We start from the raw sequence: 14,593 nt of genomic DNA on the forward strand, positions 1-14,593 counted from the left end.
TTCGAGAAAAGACAACGGTTCCACTGCCAAGAGCTGGCATATGTTCTTGAAGCTCCTAGTATGATATAAACTGAAGGCATAGGCTATTTTGCACATTTTTCTTCATAATGATCTCATTGGCTGGTGGTTGCACGTCGCTAGGCAGCACCTCACCACCAGCGTGGTACCAGTGCCACCTCAGCTGCGCACGAGACAGACCAAGCAAGCTCGCAAACTCCTGGCTGCCACTCCTGTCAAAGAAAGAGGTAAGCAGAAAAACATGCATGTTTGATACTTATTTAAAGATGTATTGCGTATTGAATCTGGTTTATTAGGATACATACTCGTTTGAGAGTGTTTGTGTAGTTAAAACGGGCATGGAGTGAGAATTTGAAAGTGAACATGTTTGAACATTGAAATTGTTTAGTTTTTTGCGACATTTCTTGGTCAGTTGTTTTCACTTGTTTCAATAGATCGCAAGAACATTTCCATAGAAGCCATGGAGCCAAGTTGTATTCATATAGCCACTAAATATCATGCTATTTCTAAGACTGAGTGTATGTATTGTAGCAAAGGAGAATGGGAGTCGAAGTTCTTTGAATCTTTTCTGCCACAGAGGAGAAAGCTAAGAGAAATACACATTTTAAAGCTAAATTTAAAGGTACTAAATGTAACAATTAAACTATTGTTGTCAAATTGACTGGGGCTAGAAAATATTTTGTTGTCGAATTCACTGGTCTGGGGCCTGTTGCACAAAACTAGGATAAGGGATTAAGCCAGGATATCTTGGTGATCCTGGCTCAATTGATCCGTAATCCGGTTGCACTAAAGATGGATAGGGGGCAGGAGGATATGTTATGGTATAAATTACCATGGAGATTTATTCTGTGGAGCTAGCCTGCTCCAGACCAGGCTAAATTCCAGGATCTATTTAATCTCATCCCTAATGTCAGTCAGCAGTCACCACAAATGGAAACCAATAGTTATTTCACTGCTCACTATACATTGTTATCACATATAACTAGACCCACTGTTATTATTTAAACGTTTGTGATCATTAATTTCAATGATTTTGGATAAAAAAATGATTTTTAGATGATGTTGCTATCATTAGATAATTTACAGTTTCCCATAGACTATAAGGCTATATATAAAATGATAGAATATTAGGGCCACAGAGGGGAAAAAAACACAAGTCATAATATTGTAACCAGTTGTTTTAAAGGAGGACAGTTGTTAAAATGACAGATGTGGGGCATTTCGTGAAATTGTACTTCAGTATGGTTTCATAAACAAAGACATGCTGATGTGCCAGAATATTAAGTATCACATTGTCATAAGTATCAAAACTGTAAAAACAATATGTAGCTTTTCTGCAGAAAGAACCAGCCTCATAAATTTATGACTTTATCCTTTTTCTTCAGTGTGGCCCTAGTACTCTGTCATATAAACAAATACACATTCCATATGAATATAAAAACACAATGTGTAACATTATGTTCCTTTATTGAATAAGGACAAAACAAAGCAGGTAAACCATCAGCTCCTTTCGAAACTGAAGTCACAGTGACTCTACAAGATGGAAAGCACAGAATCCAAGCATATTATACAAAATGATACATACACATTCAAAGGTCTGTATATAACACACCCTGCATGTCTGCACACTAAAATAAATGCAGGACAAATCCATACACATCAACTGAACAGACAAATGAATGGATGCAGTAGCCTCCCTGCAGCCTTGTATTACACACAGTATACCGCACAAACATCATAAGAGGCCAAATTCGTCAAAAAACGAACCCAAAAAAAACCAAATTCCTCTGCCACCGCAGGACATATTTAACCAAAATTGAAAGCACACATACTAACTAAAATAATTCAACACATATTGGTCCCTCAGCAGCCGACCACTGTCGTCATCAGGGAAGATTGCCGGATTGTCCCAGTCCATGGCTGGTGGCACTCTGGGGGCCCTCTCCTTCCTCAGGCAGGCCACATTGTGGAGGACAGCACAAGCCACAGTAATATCACATGCCCTAACAGGGCTGACCCTTAATTTGTGAAGGCAGTGAAAGCGTGCCTTCAGGAGGCCAAAGGTCATTTCAACTCTGGCCCGGGTCCTGGCATGGGCATGGTTGTAGGCCTGCTGTGCTTCCTGGGGGTCTGTGAAAGGTGTCAGGAGAAAAGGCTGGCAGCCATACCCCCTGTCTCCCAGCAACACACCAGAGAATTCACCTGTCAACACAAAATCTCATCATTACTACCTCATAAACACAGTGATATTCTTGACACAGCCATGATGGTTATAAATAGGGGTTGTGTGGCTTACCTTGTGATAGGCACTGATAGATTTCAGAGGCCCGAAAGATTCTGGAGTCATGGACTGAGCCAGGCCATTTTGCCACAACATTGCTGATCACACAGTCAGCATTGCAGACCATCTGAAATCATAAGATGAGGAATATTACACCAATCAATGCACATCACTGGCAATGCAGAGTGTTCGTCAATGGACAATATCAAAAAGTTATGTTCACCTGAACATTAATGCTGTGAAAGGATTTCCTATTCACAAAATCGGCCTCATGGGCACCTGAGGGGGCTTTTATCCTTATGTGTGTGCAGTCCACTGCACCAATGACATTGGGGAAACCTGTCACACAAAGTAATGAGTATCCTACTATGTGTTAACAGTTGTCCTGTAATTTGTAGATCCTCTTACCTGCAATCCTATAGAACTCCTCTTTGATGTCACAGAGTCTTCTGTGGCCAGGGAAGGAGATGAAGACATCTGCTAATGCTTTGATAGCCAGACACACACTCCTTATTGTGCGGCAAATTGTGGCCTTGTTCAGCTGTTCTGCATCCCCCACTGAGTACAGGAAGGCTCCACTAGCAAAAAAGCGCAAGGCCACACAAACCATTTGCTCCACACTCAGTGCATGGCTCCGTGCAGTGCGGTGCTTAATCCCTGGGACCCAGTAGTCTGCATAGATACCTGATGCCATCTGCAGAAAACCTGTATCTTTCATATAGATGGTCATCAGGGAAGGCCAGTGGGTCCAACCGGTCCCTGAAGACCCTTTCTCGCCTGAAGGCTCTCCTCAGCACAAGTGCTTCTTCATCCACCACATCTCGCACGAATGGGCATGCCATTGTCAGAGCAGAAAGGAACACACAATTTTGGGCCTTCATATAGGCTAGTGGCCACACCTGGTGCTGGGGGGGTGGGCAAAAGAGGGCGATGCCTTATAACGATGACTTGGTTGTACTGATTGCTGGGAAAATTAAAAAAAACTTAGAAAGATGCCACCGTCCTGTGTGCTCACAATAAGAGCTCATATGTCATGGCTCACTTGACTTTACGAGAATATACCTAATTTTTATTTTGAGCTGTGTCATCTTCTTGGAGCTGGGGGAGGAAAGAAAAATAATGATTAATACATTTGTGTTACAGTTAGCATACAGTGTACATTGAAGGCATATCTCACCTCCCTCTCAAGTTTTTTTATTTCAAGGTCCAGTTTCCTAATTGTCCTCTTTTTTATTTCGGACTCCAGTGCAAGATTTTCCATCTTTTTCTTCTTGTACTGAATGTCTATGTCTGCCAGTTCTATTTGGCGCCGGAGGTGGTTGCCATACAACTTTCTGATAGCTTGTGAGCTCTGTGAACACAATACAATTAGCGCAGCTGGAATTTGGCAGGATGTGGTGTCCTTTTATTAATACGCACTATGTTGCCAGGCTGGTTTTCCCACTGTATAGCATCTGGGTCCTGTAAAAGAAATTAGATTTTTTGATTTTGATGAGGACTCCTCACCATTGTAGAGTAAATAGTACTTTCACAGTCTTAACATGATACCTCATGCCTTCTGGAATCCAGAGAGATGGTCTCCTCCTCATCATCGTCTCCATCATGTGCTGTTGCTGCTGCACTGGGGCCTTCACCCTATCACATTTAATCGGATTCATATTGAAGCTAGTAGACAAGACATGCCAGGCCTACAGTATGCCTTTGATGGAGTACTCACTGGATCAGCATCGTCTGGTGCTTGTGCTGGTGGCTCTAACAGGAACACAGTGCTGCCAGACACTGCAAGGCAATAGGTAAACCAAAGTCAGACAGTCCAAATTGATTCAATATGAATGTGGTTGTATCCCATGTAGAGATGGAAGGACATACCTTGAATGAAGCGGGTGGCATCTTGGGAGGAACCTATGCTCGTCTCTTTCCCCCCAGGGATCCCCTCTAAGACGGGCCTGCCTTTATTTAGCTCCAAGGCCATGTCCTCTGCTGGGGTAAGGTCAGCCTTTGGTGACCCACCACCCGTGCCTTGTCTGTGGGTATTCTTTTTCACTGCTAAAACAGTACAGACAATGTGTGAGCAGGCACCTTCTGGGTACAATATATGCTTGTGCTTTGTTAAATATTAGTCAGGGACCATACCATTCTGCAGAATGTTCTTGTATTTGATTTTGACCTGCTGCCATGTCCGTTTTGGCCCGTTCATGTTTAATCTACACACACACACACACACACACACACACACACACACACACACACACACACACACACACACACACACACACACACACACACACACACACACACATTTAATGGAGTCACACTGCAAAAAATTACTTGGTATTTTTGTCTTGTTTTCAGTAAAAATATCAAAAAATTTATCATAGCTTTATACAGTGTGATGGAGTTACTTTACACAATTTCACTCATATCTGCAGTGCATTTCAATTAAAAATTTAACCGTTTCATAATTACAGTACAACTGCATTTTTGGAGATGTGAATTAAATATTTGAATTGTAATTGTGATGTTTCAGCGGAGCGGTGAGTGTGTAATTGTGCACTACTTACGCATTCAGGCGGTCTGCAATACTTTGCCACGCTTTTTCTCTTTGCTTTATCACTGTGGCGGTGTTGCCTTTCTTCTTAATTATATCTTTTACCTCCTCGTATGCCTCCATGAGGATTTGTGCTTCCGACGGGGAAAAGTACGCGGCTCTAGTTGCCATGGTAAATCAGTTAATCTGTGATCTGTGGCGGGGTCTATTTGAGTGAGTCGTGAGCGCGCACCTATCCAGGATTGGTTTCACCTGGCTTAATGAATCCGTGTCTGCTCATCCTGGCTTGGTCTTTGTGCAACCAATTAAGCCTGGACGCACATGTTTTGGCTTCATTGAGCTCAGCTGAGTCATTTATCCCGGATGTCTTAATTCTACTTTTGTGCAACAGGCCCCTGTTGTTGAGTTGACAACAAGAGATTTGTTGGCCCCAGTCAATTTGACAACAAGAGCCAGTCTGTTGACCAATAAGAAGGCTGCACCATTAGAATGCAATTTGGTATGGAGCAAAATATTTGTGGGGGTAAAATGTTGTGAAACACTATCATTCCACTATTACTGTAGATGCTTCAAGGACATTTTCTGAAATTACATTGCAAAAATATTGCATGTAGCATTAGTGTCAGAGGAATGTAAACAACAACAACTTGATGAAAACACATACATCAGGGTGTGGTTTAGGAAGTTGCCTGCCAGTAAACCAATATAAGGAGGAGCTGTCACAAGCAGAACTCTCAATAGCAGAGGCATTTTCTTCCCTGATTTAATTCCCCAAGACTCTTTCTGTAGTTACCCAGCTGGTGTATATGGTGTACATTCGCAGAGTACGACCCTGCCTCACGCAGGAAGCGGCGCAGGTCCTAATCCAGGCACTTGTCATCTCCCGTCTGGATTACTGCAACTCGCTGTTGGCTGGGCTCCCTGCCTGTGCCATTAAACCCCTACAACTCATCCAGAACGCCGCAGCCCGTCTGGTGTTCAACTTTCCCAAGTTCTCTCACGTCACCCCGCTCCTCCGCTCTCTCCACTGGCTTCCAGTTGAAGCTCGCATCCGCTACAAGACCATGGTGCTTGCCTACGGAGCTGTGAGGGGAACGGCACCTCCGTACCTTCAGGCTCTGATCAGGCCCTACACCCAAACAAGGGCACTGCGTTCATCCACCTCTGGCCTGCTCGCCTCCCTACCTCTGAGGAAGTACAGTTCCCGCTCAGCCCAGTCAAAACTGTTCGCTGCTCTGGCACCCCAATGGTGGAACAAACTCCCTCACGACGCCAGGTCAGCGGAGTCAATCACCACCTTCCGGAGACACCTGAAACCCCACCTCTTTAAGGAATACCTAGGATAGGATAAAGTAATCCTTCTAACCCCCCCCCCCCCCCTTAAAAGAGTTAGATGCACTATTGTAAAGTGGTTGTTCCACTGGATATCATAAGGTGAATGCACCAATTTGTAAGTCGCTCTGGATAAGAGCGTCTGCTAAATGACTTAAATGTAAATGTAATGTAAATGTGTATCTGTCAGAATGTGTTGTTCACATTAGCCTTTTAATTGTGTCCCGTGTCGGTTAAATTGATGCGTAGGTTATCTCCTCTGACATGTATGATGTATTGATTGATATTCTCCTTGTCTCAGCTGTTCTAAGGGAATTGACCCTGTCATGGAGCTGACAGGGGCTGTACATCATGGAACTAAACTGGCTTATAGGCCATTCATCATGTTCACCAAAGCCAGTTGGGGGGTCCGGGGGCATCCTCCCCTGGCAAAATTAATTTCAACAGCTAAATGCATGAATCTGGTGCACTTTGAAATTAACATTGAGAGATTAGATGTGCAGTAATTATAATCCATAGAGCAGCTTTAAGTGATACAGTCTGTTGTGTGCTCACTCCTACTCTGCCTCTCTCCATCACTTTCTCTATGTCGTCTGTTGCGGTCCCTCGTGTCTGCCCTCTTCTGTTGCTGTCTCTTGTCTATCCTCCTCTCTCGTCTTGCCCTGGTTGTAAAACGTGTAAAAGTAAACAATTGTTTTAATAGTTATTTTAAAGGCTTTTTCACCTCACCTGTAAATTCTTTGTAAACCATGTTTTACTTTTTCACTGTCTGTATTTCACCTGTTTTAATTTGTGCAAATAAATAAAATGAAATAGAATCTATAGAACAGCTTGAAGTGATACAGTCTAATGTGTGCTCAATCCACCTCTGTTCTCTCTCCATCTCTTGTGCCACTTTCTGTGTCTTATTTGGTGTCTCTCCATCATATCCTTATCTTCTGTTGCTATCTCTTTGTCTTGTCTGGTGTCTCTTTCCATCATCTACTCTCTGTATCTGGTGTGTCTCTTTAGTTTTTCAATCCAAAACGGTCAAGGGGATACTAGGGTAGCTTAACTTGTATTGGGCCGGTGTCTGGGTCACCTAAATCATCCTCATCCCTAGAAGTTGCCCCTGGCTGCTGCTGTTCTAAGTGCTCCACTGTCCTGCTGTTCTCATCTGTCTTCCTCCTGGGCTCATCCCCAACGTAGAAGGTAGAGGTACAACATGTCATTAGTTTGTTTAAAAGGGCGACTGCACTTCCTGATTTGGCATGTTTTAGGTTTGATTCATTAAGAAATGCTAGCGACCATGACTGAATTCAAACGTGAGTTGGTTTCGGGGTGTGATTTGATGTGGGTGTCTCGTGTGTGTGTGTGTGTTCGCACATGGGAAGAGTTAGCCAAATGATTTAGCCAATTAGCTTCAGCCTGCTGGTGTGCAACCTGACTGACTCTCCGGGGCTATGTTAGGGACCGTCAATAACTTACACAATGTAAATGGGACAATATCTTTTCGTTGTCTCATTAAATGTTTTCAATATTTTATATGAATTTCTACAATTTATCGTTGGTTTGAGGTTTTTAAGTCATTGACATTTGGAGCTATTGAAATTTTAACATATTGTCCCATGTACATTGTGTAATTTACCAACGGTCCCTTATTAGCCCCATAGGGATATTTAAAGTCAACCCAAATTTACCACAGGCATGACGATAGGGTCGCCTGCAGCTGCACTGCTGATGATTACTTGTGTGCTGCCAGCTGTGGGCATATGGGCAGGATTGAAACAAATCCAACCTTCATTTACGTTGTGATGCAGTCACGACGTAAAGTCTCACAAACTCTGTTTTGGACGAGACTGACTCTGTGACACAAATGATCCTATTTACACTGTGTAGTCAATTTTAACAGTAGAATAAATGTTTCTGACTCATATTGATGCAACATGGGCTGTTTTCTAAATGAGAAGTTGGTTTTTAGGGGAAATTGCTCTTTAAAGTTATTGTATACTGACACAACTAGGGCAACTCAACTGTAAAGAACAATTCAAGTGTCTGCATAAGATAAACACAATTCCAAACATTACAGAGAAGAAGCTACATAGCCCCAAGGCTACATGAAAATAGAGCCATGAGCCTAAAAACATACCTGTAGAATTGAATAATATATAATATAAGACCTTTATGATTCATTTCATTTAGTCAGTTCTACCAGCTAATGTGAGAATTTTAGACATAACATTTGAAGACACAATTTAAGGGCCTATGTATTTTCTGTATTTTCTTCCCGTTCTTAACTTCAAACAGCTGAAAATAAAATATTTTGGTTAGTGAAAGTATATTTCACAGCAGTTTAGATGGTACAATGATGATCTACACTGTACATTGCCTGTTTTGTCACATAAACTGAAATTAGGCGTACTATTCAAATTTTAGCAACCAGGAAATGTTGGAACAATTTCTGCATATTGCACCTTTAAAAAAAAGCCCCGGAAGCCCAGGCCAAATAACGGCACTGTCCTGTAGGCCTGTATCTCAGCAGAAATAATCAGGAGGAAACTGCCTTGCGACCGTTACATATGCAATTGTGATATATAGGCCTAAATGCCGAGACATTAAGAAGACACAGGGGCAGAGTAAATTCAACCACACCGCCGGACAGCAACCTCTGTTCAGTGAAGCATATTGCATGTACAGTAACAGACAGTTACATGACCTACAGCATGATCAAGCAAGTGCATTTTCCGGGAATTTCTGACCACTAAACAACTATTGATTTAGAACCAGAGAGTTACCGCAAGTTGCAAAGAAAACAGGAGCGGCCTCCACTATTCCAGCACCATTTCAACTTCAACAAATCACCAATCAACGTAAGCTAAATATGATGAGCCTCATGGTTCTGATTTCTGTGTGTGTGTGTGTGTGTGCGCGTTCTTGTAAGTAGAAAAATATGTTGACTCATCCTACTTGTTGAGAAACGACAATGTCATCCTCCTCTCTTTCATGTTGATGAAACGGTCTATCACTCTGTCATACAGTACACACTTTTATTTTTTGTTGTCCTAGCCTACCTGGCTAAAATGCTTGCTCGCTAGCCAAACTTTCATTCATGGGCAGCATTAGTTAGTTAACATTAGCCTTCTACTGTACATCTAGCTACATATTGAACTTCCATCCTCTCAGGCCAGGGGCACAACAAAGGTTGGATCAGAATCGCGTTATAAAATCATTAGGCGTGGCCTCCCGGGTGGCGCAGTGGTCAAGGGCACTGCATTGCAGCGCTAGCTGTGCCACCAGAGATTCTGGGTTCACGCCCAGGCTCTGTCGCAGCAGGCCGCGACCGGGAGGTCCGTGGGGCGATGCACAATTGGCCTAGCGTCGTCCGGGTTAGGGAGGGTTTGGCCGGTAGGGATATCCTTGTCTCATCGCGCACCAGCGACTCCTGTGGCTGGCCGGGCGCAGTGTGCGCTAACCAAGGTCGCCAGGTGCATGGTGTTTCCTCCGACACATTGGTGCGGCTGGCTTCCGGGTTGGATGCGCACTGTGTTAAGAAGCAGTGCGGCTTGGTTGGGTTGTGTTTCGGAGGACGCATGGCTTTCGACCTTCGTCTCTCCCGAGCCCGTACGGGAGTTGTAGCGATGAGACAAGATAGTAATTACTAACACAATTGGATACCACGAAATTGGGGAGAAAAAAGGGGGTAAAATTTAAATAAAAATAAATACAATTTTAAAAATCCAAATCCTATCTCCATCCATGGCTAATTTCAGAAAGGGCTAATTTTAGCTAGCTGGCTACAGTAACTAGCCACCGGAGGATAACAACAGTTCGCTTAGTTTAGCTCAACGCTGATTGGCTAATGTTTTATACTTTTTTTGTCAAGGGAGGCCAGATAAATAGTTTTCACTTGCATTCAATGCTAGGGAAGGCAACAATGTCATACTTGTTTGGACCAGACAACATCAGATAGATGGCCTACACGTAGAGAGACAGAGGGGCGCTATTTCGCTCGCTCGGATGCTTTCTCCTGTGAGATACAGTACATTCAGCCTCTTGCGAATTGAACGAAAATTGTGAAACAGAGAGATGAAATATACATGATTTTATGTTTTGAAAACTATTTATTGGTCCATTTTCTGGGGAGTAACACTTCCCTTGGCATCCATGAATACACGCCACTGTAGGACACGTTTCCTTGACTAAATTACTTAATGTCTCCTTCCATACACTGCAATGGATAATTGTACTCAATGTATAGGACCGAAGAAAATGTGGCATTTTCTGGATGTGACATTTTCTGTGTGTCTCAGTGTCTATCGATCCATGACGACCATGTGAGACTCTTTCTGTGAGACTCAGAGTGAAGAGCTTCCTGACTGGGCCTGCGTCCCAAATGGCAGCCTATTCCCTACAAAGTGCAGTGCACTATATTGAGAAAAGGGTGCCATTTGGGAAGCATCCTGAATGTTTCCTCTTCAGGCTGCTTCAGAGCTGAGCAGTGTGTGTTTTCCCAGGTTGACCCTCCAGCATAGGTAATGGGCTGCCAGTACAGTGTTCCCCTTGGCCCACTGTGTCGGTTGGCAGTTGGTTTGGCATCGTATAAAAACAGATTCCCCAGTATCTCGCTGTTGACAGTTGGATTTGTGATTTCCTCTCTTGGCAAGGATTGAAATCCAAGTGAAAGAAAGAGTGAGTATCTAATTATCGCAGAAATTGTTCTCAATTCGTCAGGGTATGAACTCTACAAGGTGTTGAAAACGTTCCACAGGGATGCTGGCCCATGTTGACTCAAATTGGCTGGATGTCCTTTGGGTGTTGGACCATTCTTGATACACACGGAAAACTGAAAACCCAGCAGCACACAAACCGGTGCGCCTACTACCTACTACCATATCCCGTTCAAAGGCACTTAAATCTTTTGTCTTGCCATTCACTCTCTGAATGGCACACATACACAAGCCATGCCTCAATTGTCTCAAGGCTTAAAAATCCTTCTTTAACCTGTCACCTCCACTTCTGATTGAAATTAATTTAGCATGTGACATCTATAATGTATCATAACTTTCACCTGGATTCACCTGGTCAGTCTATGTCATGGAAAGAGGAGATGTACATAATGTTTTTTACACTCAGTATATGTGTCATGGTTCTGTGTGGCCGCAGGGCTGACTGCATGTCTGACCCTTTCCATAACCCTATGTCCTCAGGGAAGTCTACACATCAGTTCCAGGAGCACCAGGTGGCAACACTGGTTGCATAAAGAAGATCGTTCTTTTCCCTAAATCTTATCATCTAGGAATTAAGCTATCCAGACCTGATTTAACCAAGCAATTTTAAATTAGAGAGAGGCTTCTTTTTAATGAAATAACAAAGTGCACATCATGTGTCTCTTTGGCTAGGGCAGGGATCGGGGTCTTAACTAGTTAGAATAGTAGAATACACAAGTAGAATAGTAGAATATACAAGTAGAATAGTAGAATACACAAGTAGAATACACAAGTAGAATAGTAGAATACACAAGTAGAATAGTAGAATATACAATTTTGGTTGTGCATCAGCAGTTTTTCTCTTATGTCAGTCACTGATAGTCAGTCAATTAGCCCATGTCAGCTGATATTTTTTAGATTGCTAAGTTCGTTTAGTGGCCATCTATCCAAACTTGTTATCATGGTCGAATTACCGGCCCAGGGGCTACAATCGGTTTTGTTAGTCAGTCTCACTCGGATATCATACTGCAAACATTCCTCTCCACCCCATGGCAAAATTTGTAGAATTGCATAAAATTAGTTTGGCAACTGTGGCCCCTCATGATGAGTTAATATTTTTGTGGTCCCAAACCTTCCCTGGGCAAGGCTGTCCTTTTGGGGTAACAAGTGCATTCACTATTGCCTAAATTGAGTTTCTATTTCCTGAGGAGCTAATAGAATACAGTGACTGCATATCAGGGTTTCTGAAATATCTCTCCCCTAAGCCAATCTACCCAGTAACCTTATCGACCACCACTCCTCCATCCCTTACTCCTTCCCTCCATCCCTTATGCTTCCAGATGAGTGACTCTGCTCTGCTCTCCTTGTTCTGTTTCTGTGTTGGCACTGGGAGCCTGTATGGACACTCAGGAGGAGAGAGAGTGGGTTCGCACTACTCTGACACTCCCTCCAAACAGACTGTCTTCTATTATTTTTAACATAGTTACGTTATGGCTCAGCTCAGCAACATCATTATCGTCATCATCATTGTCACTGTGTGGGAAGATTTTCCTGTTGACAATGTGGCTCCTTCCAAAACAGAATTTTGTTTGTTATTACTTAATGTCACCATGTTCTTTTTCTTTTTTAAAAGCATTGTGAAACCCGCATAGAACATCCTCATGAATAAACTGAAACTATCTGGCCCCTTAAAGGAACAAAGGCTTCTTTAAAATGCACTTTCCCTATGAGCTCAGCTGCAGGGACGTGTCCTTGGAAATCCCATTCTCACCCTGGATCCTGTGGATTCACGCGGACATTGGGGACAGTAGCCTGAGGCCAGCTGTTAATTGACTCCTGTCTGTCTGTCTCTAGGGATCTGGGACTGTCAGGGAGAACTTTAGGGAACATATCCTGCTGGTGCCACTGCATACATAGGTAGGGATTTTTTATTGATAAGGTCCCATAGGACTTGTGTGTGAATTATGTAGCCCTCACCTAAATATTAACTGAATGTCATTAGTGGTATGGTTTATGAATATAGCGGTACATTAAAGGGATACTTCAGGATTTTTTTGTCTCTGTGTCCAGTATGAAGGAAGTTAGAGAGAGTTTTGTGAACCAATGCTAACTAGCATTAGCACAATAACTGGAAGTCTATTGGTATCTACTAGCATACTAGCATGCTACCCATAGACTTCCAGTCATAGCGCTAACTCTAGTTAGCGTTTGCGCTAGCACTAGTTAGCAACTTTCTTCAAACTGCATTCAGAGACAAAAAAATTGTATCCACAAGTTCATCTGATTCTGGGGAAGTAGATAAAGGGCCTCATTGCCAAAATCCCAGAGTATCCCTTTAACTTTACAAGGCCATGGCGAACATGATGGGTTTTAGAGTGTTATTGGTCACCTGATGTATTTACATGTACAGTCGTGGCCAAAAGTTTTGAGAATGACACAAATATTAATTTTGACAAAGTCTGCTGCCTCAGTTTGTATGATGGCAATTTGCACATACTCCAGAATATTATGAAGAGTGATCAGATGAATTGCAATTAATTGCAAAGTCCCCCTTTGCCATGCAAATGAATTGAATCCCCCAAAAACATTTCCACTGCATTTCAGCCCTGCCACAAAAGGACCAGCTGACATCATGTCAGTGATTCTCCCGTTAACACAGGTGTGAGTGTTGACGAGGACAAGGCTGGAGATCACTCTGTCATGCTGATTGAGTTCGAATAACAGACTGGAAGCTTCAAAAGGAGGGTGGTGCTTGGAATCATTGTTCTTCCTCTGTCAAACATGGTTACCTGCAAGGAAACACGTGCTGTCATCATTGCTTTGCACAAAAAGGGCTTCACAGGCAAGGATATTGCTGCCAGTAAGATTGCACCTAAATAAACCATTTATCGGATCATCAAGTACTTCAAGGAGAGCGGTTCAATTGTAATGAAGAAGGCTTCAGGGTGCCCAAGAAAGTCCAGCAAGCGCCAGGACCATCTCCTAAAGTTGATTCAGCTGCGGGATCGTGGCACCACCAGTAGAGAGCTTGCTCAGGAATGGTAGCAGGCAGGTGTGAGTGCATCTGCACGCACAGTGAGGCAAAGACATTTGGAGGATGGCCTGGTGTCAAGAAGGGCAGCAAAGAAGCCACTTCTCTCCAGGAAAAACATCAGAGACAGACTGATATTCTGCAAAAGGTACAGGGATTGGACTGCTGAGGACTGGGGTAAAGTCATTTTCTCTGATGAATCCCCTTTCCGATTGTTTGGGGCATCCGGAAAAAAGCTTGTCCGGAGAAGACAAGGTGAGCGCTACCATCAGTCCTGTGTCATGCTAACAGTAAAGCATCCTGAGACCATTCATGTGTGGGGTTGCTTCTCAGCCAAGGGAGTGGGCTCACTCACAATTTTGCCTAAGAACACAGTCATGAATAAAGAATGGTACCAACACATCCTCCGAGAGCAACTTCTCCCAACCATCCAGGAACCATCCAGTTTGGTAACGAACAATGCCTTTTCCAGCATGATGGAGCACCTTCCCATAAGGCAAAAGTGATAGCTAAGTGGCTCGGGGAACAAAACATCGATATTTTGGGACCATGGCCAGGAAACTCCCCAGACCTTAATCCCATTGAGAACTTGTGGTCAATCCTCAAGAGGCGGGTGGACAAACAAAACCCCACAAATTCTGACAAACTCCAAGCATTGATTATGCAAGAATGGGCTGCCATCAGTCAGGATGTGGCCC

General features: G+C 43.2%; 1 protein-coding gene across 5 annotated transcripts; it reads right to left on the reverse strand.

The window, feature by feature from the left end:
- Nucleotides 1-1,447: 1,447 nt before the first annotated feature.
- Nucleotides 1,448-5,236, reverse strand: LOC139542490 (putative nuclease HARBI1). 5 transcript variants are annotated; one of them, XM_071347953.1, is made up of 11 exons: nucleotides 4,861-5,236; nucleotides 4,433-4,503; nucleotides 4,169-4,345; nucleotides 4,017-4,078; nucleotides 3,848-3,934; nucleotides 3,477-3,760; nucleotides 3,362-3,397; nucleotides 2,708-3,263; nucleotides 2,523-2,638; nucleotides 2,315-2,426; nucleotides 1,448-2,220 (listed from the first exon to the last, which is right to left on the reverse strand). In XM_071347953.1, exons 8-11 carry the CDS (start codon nucleotides 3,027-3,029, stop codon nucleotides 1,850-1,852), a joined length of 921 nt encoding a protein of 306 aa, XP_071204054.1. In that variant the 5' UTR covers nucleotides 3,030-3,263; nucleotides 3,362-3,397; nucleotides 3,477-3,760; nucleotides 3,848-3,934; nucleotides 4,017-4,078; nucleotides 4,169-4,345; nucleotides 4,433-4,503; nucleotides 4,861-5,236; the 3' UTR covers nucleotides 1,448-1,849. The 5 variants fall into 5 exon arrangements, with proteins under 5 accessions (XP_071204054.1, XP_071204057.1, XP_071204053.1 ...); XM_071347956.1 differs by lacking the exon at nucleotides 2,523-2,638 and having other exon boundaries at nucleotides 3,477-3,650; nucleotides 3,719-3,760; nucleotides 4,861-5,216; XM_071347952.1 differs by having other exon boundaries at nucleotides 2,708-3,650; nucleotides 3,719-3,760.
- Between the last annotated feature and the right edge of the window lie 9,357 nt (nucleotides 5,237-14,593).

Source organism: Salvelinus alpinus, chromosome 17 (assembly GCF_045679555.1).
Source record: "Salvelinus alpinus chromosome 17, SLU_Salpinus.1, whole genome shotgun sequence".
In the NCBI taxonomy this organism is placed as follows: Eukaryota; Metazoa; Chordata; class Actinopteri; order Salmoniformes; family Salmonidae; genus Salvelinus; species Salvelinus alpinus.

What these genes read in the sequence shown, in the direction of transcription:
- LOC139542490 (XM_071347952.1), bottom strand. Translation starts at nt 3,029, where the DNA reads ATGACCATCTATATGAAAGATACAGGTTTTCTGCAGATGGCATCAGGT. An exon ending in GGAGTTCTATAGGATTGCAG is followed by an intron (nt 2,639 to 2,707) that starts GTAAGAGGATCT and finishes TTTGTGTGACAG; the next exon opens with GTTTCCCCAATGTCATTGGT. An exon ending in TTCACAGCATTAATGTTCAG is followed by an intron (nt 2,427 to 2,522) that starts GTGAACATAACT and finishes TTATGATTTCAG; the next exon opens with ATGGTCTGCAATGCTGACTG.